This window comes from Opisthorchis viverrini (assembly GCF_000715545.1).
Source record: "Opisthorchis viverrini unplaced genomic scaffold opera_v5_31, whole genome shotgun sequence".
Lineage (NCBI taxonomy): Eukaryota > Metazoa > Platyhelminthes > Trematoda > Opisthorchiida > Opisthorchiidae > Opisthorchis > Opisthorchis viverrini.
The window spans coordinates 1,822,177-1,833,035 of NW_008751688.1; the positions used below are offsets into that span (position 1 = coordinate 1,822,177).

Here is a 10,859-nt window from a genome sequence, read left to right on the forward strand (position 1 = left end):
CTCACAGGAGTAAACTGACCACCAAGTAGACATTTTGGTAGCTACCGACACTACTCCCTCCGCGCGATAAAGCACATTATTCTAGTGAGCTTTTTTGTACGTAAAGGCAACTTGTGGGATATGATGTTTCAAGCCTGAAAATACTCAAAAAGGCGTAAACGTAACACGAGTTCCGTTGGGACGATTAGTGCAAGTGGACGTGAAGCGGGGAACGCAAGGATGTCAGAAACCTGGAAGAATTATTTGAAATAATTCGATGCAAAACTGATGACGCAGCACTAAAAAATGAATCCAATTGTTGTAGCTCCTTTTTATCTTTAGTAAGAATGAATGAAGATTGAAGCTCAGCAATTTCTTCAAAGTATCGGGTGTCCAATAAAAAATCGATACCGTACATAACCGATCTATTGTGAAGAAGCAAATATAACTGGATGGGGAAGGAACTCAATGTTAGGTAACACGAGTTCCGTTGGGACGATTAGTGCAAGTGGACGTGAAGCGGGGAACGCAAGGATGTCAGAAACCTGGAAGAATTATTTGAAATAATTCGATGCAAAACTGATGACGCAGCACTAAAAAATGAATCCAATTGTTGTAGCTCCTTTTTATCTTTAGTAAGAATGAATGAAGATTGAAGCTCAGCAATTTCTTCAAAGTATCGGGTGTCCAATAAAAAATCGATACCGTACATAACCGATCTATTGTGAAGAAGCAAATATAACTGGATGGGAAAGGAACTCAATGTTAGGCCTCTACAATCATTTCGAGATGTCTATACCTGGAAACTGGTGGGAAACCTGGATAGAAACTGACAAGAACGCCGCTGACATCAACTATCGGCCATATCTTGAGAGTTAAAATTATAGGAATTCAGGATGAAGAAACTTTCTCGATACTATTCAAACAGGTTCGCTGCTGGTTATTCGACTTTGTACGAAAGTTACTAACTTCGTTAGGAGCAGGAAAAGAGGGAATACGGACCGCAACAATATGCAACGGAAAAACAGACGAGTTGTACGACACCCGTTGGTAGTCCGGGGATTTGGGGATTTTTATTGGAGATTTCGTCCCGTGAGTGAAACGAATCAACGCAGAAAAGCCAAGGCACTGGGTAGTCGTCTCATGCGGAGAGTTTTGAACCTGCGACCTCCTAGCCAGCAGCAGAACACTTAACCGTACTATGTCCGTTTGAAATAGTTTGGAGCGCTTACTTAGCAGATGCCGAATGGGCTGAATTAGTCTTGCTAACAGGTTTGACTAAACAGCGAACACAGGAAGAATCATCCACTCAGATTGGTTGATCAAACTATTGTATGCGGGTAGAAGAAACAGTGTCTCGGCTAACATGTGATTTGCAAATCACCCGAAACAAAACAACGCACGCCTGAGTTGACCACGTGTGCGACGGAACGGTATCCTAACACAATGCGCATTCCTGGTAGTGTGACTTGATTGGACCACACATCGATACGACGTTAAGTATTGATAGAAAAACTTACATCAATGGAGCAGAGTTGATCGATGTCAATAAAGTAGATTGCACAGCGTTCTTGGTATGTTTTCCGTTCGCGTGACTCGTCAGTGTGTGTTGTTGCGGCGATGCCCAGGGAGACTTCGATGAAATAGTGGAGAGCACAGCTGAGGATGAGATGCATAGTGCTCCAGGAGACGTTGCAGTTGGGACACCATTCATATGGACACTTCCACCGTTAGGTTGCTTTGCCAGCTGCTGCACACAGTTGTCTGACGGCAGTTGGGGTTTTGGTGATCCTTGTTCGTTGGAATGGGTTTGTATATTAGTTGGCATGGGGTTAGGGAGAAGGGCAGATGAGAGAACATCTTCAAACTCGGCTGTCTTATCTGCGTTGTCCTCGTTCGGATTCGGATGAGTAAGTATAAATGGTAATTGTAAACAGACGTCGCTGAAAGAGAGGACAGTATAAATTTGCGTAATGTTCAGTGACAACGCCACATAAGTCCACTTGGAAATCGGGTATTTAAGCTGAAAAAATATTCCTCCAAAGAAAGTATTGGTTTCTTGAATAAAGGAAATCTAATAAAGTCTAGGGTTCCTCATATAATTTTTCAATCAAGTATCCTTGTTGAGAAATACTATTTTTCAGACTCGGTAATTAGCAGCAGCATATTCCAATGCACCCAAAATTATGGGGCCACGAACTATTTCCTTTCGTCTACAGATCAAATGGCGAGCGGCAAAAATTTCTTATGAGCCAATTTCACAGGCTTGGTTGCTTCCGAATGAAGTTCATTCCACAAACCGGTTAAGTGTACGCGTCGATCAGTCACAGTGCACCCTCGAACATATCCGCGTCTTTGTTTGATAACAACGAGTATAGAATGGTAGTTGTTACACTTACCTTGGCAACCTTTTATGGCAAAAACGGTCAAATACCAGCATGCCGCAACCCAATGAACGACGCTTTACAACAGATCGGCAACCAGTAAAGGTATATTAGGTGACTTCTGCCTGCCTGTAATGATCAGGCGACGGTTGATATACCATGGCAACAACGAGCATATATTGTACCGGTCACCAAGTTTCGGTAAACTGGCTGCCTCAGAACTTGCACACCATGTATAGGTAAGTGGTGACTCAGCGGTAGATTTAACAACTATCCCTATACAGTTCATTGCATGCTTGCACTAGGGCATTGCCAAGATGGGCACCTATCATACAAGCAAGTCAAGATAACTATAAAAACGTCCGCCTACGTTCTCCTATAGTAGGCTTAGCTCACACCAGATCCACAATGGTGGAAGTTTTTGGATATATGCGGAAAAATGAACAACCTACACGTACCTGACACCGAATCCCAGGGTAAGGCGTACTTTTACCTTGTACTGGACACTGATACCGATTTGTTCATTCGATAAACGACCAGGTGGCTCACTAAAGCAATGATAAATAGACGGGGAGGTAAGTAACCGGTTGACACAACCAGAGAATCCAGCAAAAAACACTTGTTTGGGAAGGGTAATTAGTAAAGAAGACTTTGGCATAAAGTCTAAGAGAATAATCCACTCAAGTTTATTGAAACAAGATAGTTTCCTATCATTATTGCATCTATGTATTGTCATCTGATAATTATTGCTTATCCCCGACAAACATTTGTCTCGGTGAGGCCACTGAATTTCAGAAGGCCTCTTTCATACTAGGAAAACAAACCTCTCAGAACATGAAGCGTTTGGATCTTAAACCACTCACGGATTCCAAAAAACTGACACTGATGGTAGAAAGTGTGAGTTGAATCGCGTGCAACATAATTTACGAAGCCACAATGCTTGTGCTGTGAGCAATCAGAAAAGCCTCGCAGAGGGAGCAAGCAGGACGACAAAAGAAAATAACTACTGGAAGACTGGATTACATGGTTGAAGATGCCAGATTAGTATCTTCGTGCTTCAAATCCCCATCCATTGCCAGGCCAGTCTTGTCTCGATTGGCAACAAGCAGTGGACATACACGATACACTTTGCACCAACCAGTTTGACTCGGTGTGATGGGAAAGCCCTCCCTAAAGAAAAGGAGAATGGTGAGATAGCATCTTTAAGAACGGTATGGACATTCATTACATGAAAACGTTCTGAAACGAGGTGATTCCTAAAAACGTGGATAATCATCATGAATCACAAATCTGTGATAAATGGACAAAATGGATTGCATGAACTCGGCAAAAAATTCTCACACTGACTTGCATGATGATGCGTAAACCATTAGGCCAGGAAGTGAACGAGTTATGCAGGGAAGTTTACTAAGAACAGTCTCCAAGCGACAGGTCACCAAGGGCAACGGGTAATGATTAAGAAATCAGTAAACCGAACTGGTATATGAAAGCACATTCAATCAAGTGCATTATCCCCGAATAAACAATGGAATACGCAAACGGACAGGGGAACCGGAAGACAGAAATTATGAACATGGAGAGGATGGTGGTAAGATATTCACCAATCTCCATATTTTTGGTCTGTTAGTATGGAAATGCGAGTCGTACTAATTTTCTCTAAGTTTCATTAGAAGGTTGAGCTACTGGACAATACAACACTTCAGGAGTTTGTTACGGAATAACAGTGGTTCTGCCATCGTTTACGGTTTAATTTTTCTATCTGTGTGTTGTCTAGAGCGCCTAGTCGGAACTTTCAGTAGTCACCACCTACAATGGAGATTGATTATTGGATGAAATCTCGCCGTGATAACGGACGAAGGAATTAGCTTCTAGTATCGGTAAACCGCACTTCCTTTATCGGATTTTGTGAAGCAAACAAGTCATCTTTAATCCACGGCAGACCGAACAAACTTCGCCAGCCAACGAATGCAACTGAGCTCTAGCTCCTTGATATAACATGAAATTTATGAGACCTCCAAAAACTCCTCGACAACCCATTACAGGTTCCGTCCCTCCTACAGCTCGTCAGTTAGGCATGGTCTCACCAACCTTATGTCCCATTTGAACACCAGGCTGCGGTTTTAGGGTGTTCATTAGCCCAGTGAATTCATAAATCACGAGGGCACCATATGGTGAGTGATTTGAGGAGACGACTGACACTAACGTCTAACCAGGAACGGAACAATGGTTGAACCGTTTTGAGTCGAAGGTTCCTCTCTTACCCAGTTAATCAGATTTCGAACAATTTGTAGTTATTACCCTGTCTGGCTAGGACTGTATAGATAACAGGTTTAGGTGGGCTGCTCACTTAGTAAACTACTGGAAATATCTCGGGTTAACAATAGCTAGTTGCACATGCTCGTAGATACTAGACTCCCAATAAGAAAACAGGGCGAAATACACTGCTTTGATAATTCCGTCGGTAACAGATCAGCTGATGCCACTTCGACTCCGTCACCAGTCGGTAGAAACCGAAGGATAAATTTGCCATTGCAGTGAGGCGGACCACACCGCAAACTAACACGTAGTCGACAACTTTCAGCGAAAGTGACTAAAAAATGACGTTCTCAAATACATTGGCTCCGATGAGCTTTCAGGGAAACAAGTTTTCCACGATGTCGATGAAGTAAAGCGGCCAAAAATTTTTCGTCAACCGAAAAGCCGTCGCTATGATGTCAGTCAGGTCTACGAATCAAGAACCGAGTACACTACGGTGCCATCTGACGGGTATTTTTCTATCAGGAACAGGTGGATGGAAAACACTTAACACGTAAAGGGGGTTTCGCTTAACAGCGAAAAACTATCGCCCTCTCAAGAATAGTCAAGAAGCGCTTGCATGATTTAACTCAGTCAAACGAAATTAGTCTAAAGTGATCCGGATCTGGTAAGTGTTCGGGAGAAATGCGCCCAACTTGCAAGCTTCTGATTGTTACCAGTAAGTAAACAAAACATGTTGTAACATGAGTTGGGTTAGTTAACCAAGTAGGGTCGTAAAACTAGGCAGGAATCTGGTTATGTGTCAACAGTTGTGCAACTGTTTTCGCATGCGAGAGACAGACGTGGTCAGTTCTGACTACTCAAACTAACAACTCAGCTTTCAACTACTAGCCAGTAAGTCGCGGGTTCGAATCCCCCTGAAGTTTTGTTAGATGTGCACTACTTGACGAAAGAGCTATAATGACTCTCGGCTTCCCAGCGTGGATTTACTCCATTGCCAGGCGATGACGAAACTATTACGCAGCTGTCCTAGTTGTAAGGTAACACAGACGGTGTAAAGCAAAACGAGGAGTGCGTTGAGGGTATTAGCTTTGCACCCTTCAAAGTAGCTCAAGGACTGGTGAACAGATGACAATTTATGAAGTGGGCTGAAATTAACCAAAAGCACTCATGTATTCCGCCCCGCAATATCCACCAAGAAAACAGCTGTTCGTCTGTAAATGACGAGATTATCAAAAGTACACTTAGCCCTAGACAGTATGACAATAGCTTTGTATTTCGAAGGATGAGCAGCATGAGTATACGTTAGCATGGAGAAATGGTTTTAAGGTCTTACGAGAATTAAAATATTCTTGCGTTTGATACATGTGACCGAACACACACAGCAAACTTCGATGCTGCACGTGAGGCGGCAGTAAAGAAATTTTCACCCAACTCATCTGAAGGTTGCAAAGTCCAAAAAAGATTCACATATGTTCTTTGGTGCTTAGGTGAGCTCACGTACAATAGTGCGGGAGATCCGGAAGAATAGTCTTGCTGGGCAGATGATGTCATGCGGTGTTAACACTGACCAAGTCAAATGGAGACTCCGAAGAAATAGAAAACGACCAATTTTCGTGGTGAACAGTTCGGAGACCTGTCGGAGATATAGCACACTATTCCTTTTATAGGAGAACTCAGATGGATTCACACGAATCCTTCCCTCAGGGTGAATTTCCTGGAAGTTGCGTGGCAGGAATTCTTCTCACACAGAACATTGAGTATTGGCACATTCAATTGTGATAGCCTGATGAATACGTTAAATAAGTTGGCCACTAGTGGAGTTATCTTAGTTAATCATCGAACCTCGTAGAAGACATGATATATAGGAAATCATAGGCCTCGGTTTTATTGGAAAGTCATATATGGTTCCGGAAAAGCTCTCAAAAAACATTCGTGTAAAGTGTGTGACATCACACACACACACACATTTGATCAAGCTTCACTTAGCCCTTCCGCCTGGAGTAAACAACATAAATTCACATGCCAATCACGTTGCTTAATTCATTGGTCGGCAGAAGTACCAGTCGGAAATTCGCAGTCCAATGTGATGGACGGGGAGATTCGCGGCACATTAGAAAGGAAACAAAACATGGCGATTGTTCAATACGGCCTGAGTCGAAAGCCCACATAGACAAATATACACTGCCATACAGCTGTTACTCATAACATAGGTACAGGGTAAATCTGGATAACAGTTGATGTGTGAAACTGAGGGAAGTTAAACTGTGATTGATAGAAAAAGTGCAGCTTTATCGTGTATCATATAGAGAGAATAGAGGAGAATGAAATGCCGCTAAACGCGCGAAACGAGGCAGCTTGATAAACATACAAAGTAAAGATCAAACAACCGGGGTAATTATTTGCCAAGGTGGATGAACAAACAACTGCGGGTTTCGGTGGACGACAGTGAATTCAAACCCGGGCGAGTGAGCGGAACAGCGAAGTACGAATAAGTTTGATCAACACGTCAAACCCGCACTGAGCGAATTCCCCGTGGAAATGACAGTAGATGAGAATTCTATGGCACGTTCAGGTGAGCAGGTAGAATAATACAGAAGAGATAAAATCACTTGTTCAACTCACTCGGATTGAATTTCGGCCACTGTACTCTTATAGGTAACCGCGGTGTGCAAAAGTACTCGAGCATATTGACGTACTGTGAGGATAATGTAAGAAAAACGGCCTAATAACAACATGAACGTGGAACACAAGCTTGTGTACACTCACAGCATTAGCATCATAATGATTTCGTTCAAAAGCTCCGGGTACCACAGTTTGATTGGACCAGAAGTGCAAAAAATTCAGTGAGCATAGTTGTGCAGTGGAAGTGATAGACAAGTTACATGGCTGACACTCAGTTGCAATAGTTTTTTTTTTGAAGTGGAGTTTGGAATATTCCTCAAACAAGACAAAAGAGCAATCAAACAGTTGTGAATCTAGCTTCACTTCTCCTTGTCCCTTGTTAAGTGCTATCACACAACAACCAGGACATGTTTGGCCATTAAGTCAGCCATTCAATTAACCCAACCACGTCCTGATGTCTTTTTGATCGCTGAAGAGACACCGATGGCCAAACTCAGCGAACAGATCAGTAGCCATCTGATCAACAGTCAATAAGCATACCTGAACTATCGTTAAGAACTATTGCACGGTGCACCACGAATTCACTTGTGCATGATTAACGTTCACGTTTGCGCGTTCGTTTTTCACTTTCAACAGGGATTAACAAAAAGAAGCACACGCACACGAGGAACTGTTGGTACACCATGGATATTCGCTAATGCAAGCAGGAGCACCATTGAAACATTATCTGCAATCCAAAAAGCGTATCCACACACGTAAGCTGAATCCACTAGACCACACATAGGTTGATGACATCCTAGCGTGTGTTCGCACGAACCAGGCGACTCCACCCCCACCGGTACTAGTTGTGACAATCATTCTGCTTTTCTGATGGCCGCAAGAGACGAGACAAAAGCGGGCGAGATGAAACTATCACGAGGATGTACCGTAGGATGTAACACATGTTGGGCTGGTATTAATGTGGACATAAATTTGTATGACGCTTGGTAAATAACAAGATCCAAGAAAATTCAAATGAAAACATAAAACGACCGTGGTAAATTACCAGAAATTTTGATTCGTTTGACAGTCCGACTGGAGTTATTGTCTACCAAAACATTTACGCACATTGTTTCACCATGGTGGTATTTCTGGAATAGATAAACGAATAGACTGTTACTAGGGAAGCGTGTTCGTTCTGGTAATAAAAAGGTACAGACTGTTGTCATTGAATGCGTACTGGGATACCCCACACTACCTGGTTTTAATAAGGCTAGCCGAAAGGACCAGCATCTTGAAAAAGGTTGTTAACTATATTACGTACCAAAAAAGAAAACAAAAAAAAACAGTTAGATTACCGGTACGACCTCACAGTCACTAGAATTCCAAATGAAAGAAGGCGACAATCAAATAACTAGTCCAAACGAGACTTATTAAACCATAATGTGCATTTATCAACCGATTCGAGTATTCTTGGTTTAAAGAACAAACAACTAAGCGAATGGTACAATCAATAACTTTGAGTTACACAAAACAAAGACAATAACAGGGAGTGTACGTAAACGAAACAGTCGATGAATTAGTTTACTCCGGCAGCTGAAATATAATGCGACTTGGATTTTTTTAAAACCCGATTAGAGCGTGCTGAGCATAGTTCAACGCCAACTAAAACTCAATCCGAATAGGCAAGAGAAAACTTGCATTTTCTCTTGAACAACAAGAAATTCAGGATCAGAATTGTCAAATGCTTTCAACTTCCTGTGTCCGGTACAAGGAAGTCGGGTAAATGGCATTTTATGGCGTCACGCAAAAGTTCACAAACGACTTCGGCCGTCGTCCCACCAAGGTGAACTGTCTTGTAGAGTCATAAACCAAATTGTCGGGACATACATACCAGTTCCGCAAAATAGGTCGGAACCGGATACTAACCGTGCGGAATGGCGATCGATTCAACATTTGAGTGTCCGAAAATCATGCGACAGACAGAATCGATGTAAATTGGACCCTATTCGTTATTTGACAGCTTCAGGGAAATATTTGCTATCAGAGGGCAACAAGAAATCCTAGTTCCTAATGTGTAATTTTGTCGAAAATATGTTCCCACCATATTAGTGGCTAACATCTAACTGGACCTTATCTGTCATACGTAAAATTCACCCGTTTAAATGATCGCCCAACGGAAACATACGAGTACCAGCTGGCGTTGGCCGAATTGTTAACAGAAGCAAGACAACCCAACTGAAACAACCCGTCTCTTTATAAGGACAGACGAAGTTAAAATCGAAGCTCGCCGGACAGGTCTGGGTGATATTGTGAAAACGCTCATTGCTTCGCAGAAGTGTTCGACTTTGTGTGGAGGAACATAACCGACAGTGTAAGAAAAATGGACATATTCCGTTCGCCCAGATATCCATCCAATCAAGATTGATCGTGTGTGTGTTCCTATCCATTGGCATTCAAACTTCGCCACCTATGGAAGTAAATTCCCATCCAACTCAAAACTACTAAACTAACTAACAGAAATTAAATATGTTTAGCAGAACTAATTTCCGAGCATTAACCGTTGCAATTTTGCATGACAATGTAAACAGGTTTAAACCGAAGTAACGAGGTAGAATTCAAGTAGCATCAAATTAAACTCACAGTTGAGTGTACCTTAGGCTTAGACTACCCGAAAACAGATTTCACACAGGACGCCCAGTAACTGATATGCAAATGAAGTGGGATGCACATCCGAACTAGACTTAAACTAACCTACGGTTCGTACTTCTTCACGGAAGCTGCGCACTAACCATGTGAATCAACGTGTATTTACGACATACAGTCCTTAGGATAAACCGAAGCGGATACGTTGTGCACCTCACATTGACTTTGTTAAACCATTACGCTATTTGTTAAAAACGAAAATGTTAGTGCTGTACCCAAAATACTGGTGACCGAAACAACAAACCCGAACATCGACCGAGTGAACCACATCCCCAATTTCGATTTAACTGCCCTCTGAGGTTGTATGCACTTTGGCTGTGCCACACAAGATGAATGGCTCAAACTTAAGGGCCGCGTGTAATGCTCCGTCACCATATTTGTCTGCCATTTCGCACCATACCACCTGATCGCACTGCGCAGCCAACTGTACCTGCGCGATGCTGAAAAGTGCATTTGGTCGGTGCTATCAGATAGACTCCGGTAACCTGGGTTAGTATGATCGACTGAAGCACGCGAAAGAGTGTCAGTGGGTCGGTGAGTTAAACGTGACTGCTGTTTGGCTTGCTAAGGATGCAGCAGTTTCTCACGAAACAGTTGAAGCGGAGTATGGACGGATATTGTTTGAAATCACCTTCACTGTGGACAATACTAATGATGGTGGCCCATAAGTACTTTTTGGCGAACACTGTAGGTTTTCGCCCGGACTATGGACATTCATTTAATAGGTAAAAAGGCAGTCTACTTCACACGAATCTTACAAAGATAAGCGGCAAACACAATTTAAATTTACTGCTCATGTCAAAAAGACTGCCTCGTGAATAGATGGTCTTCTCCAAGTCGCCTTACCGCTTCTTAATAACTGCAGCAAGTGTGATAAATCAACGTGTTTATATATATATATATATATATATATATATATATATATATATA

The 10,859-nt window shown here is 42.4% G+C and overlaps 2 protein-coding genes across 2 annotated transcripts in view; one reads left to right on the forward strand and one right to left on the reverse strand.

Moving 5' to 3' along the window:
- The window catches only part of T265_02585 (hypothetical protein), a gene marked incomplete at both ends in the record, with an annotated part of 36,038 nt that overhangs the window by 1,860 nt on the left and 23,319 nt on the right, over positions 1-10,859 (reverse strand). The window contains 5 exons of the mRNA XM_009166864.1: positions 1,500-1,922; positions 2,822-2,911; positions 3,387-3,533; positions 7,245-7,317; positions 8,290-8,374. Coding sequence (XP_009165128.1) covers positions 1,500-1,922; positions 2,822-2,911; positions 3,387-3,533; positions 7,245-7,317; positions 8,290-8,374 — 818 coding nt within the window. The remainder of the gene's footprint in view (positions 1-1,499; positions 1,923-2,821; positions 2,912-3,386; positions 3,534-7,244; positions 7,318-8,289; positions 8,375-10,859) is intronic.
- The window catches only part of T265_02586 (hypothetical protein), a gene marked incomplete at both ends in the record, with an annotated part of 14,681 nt that continues 6,416 nt past the window's right edge, over positions 2,595-10,859 (forward strand). The window contains one exon of the mRNA XM_009166865.1: positions 2,595-2,602. Coding sequence (XP_009165129.1) covers positions 2,595-2,602 — 8 coding nt within the window. The remainder of the gene's footprint in view (positions 2,603-10,859) is intronic.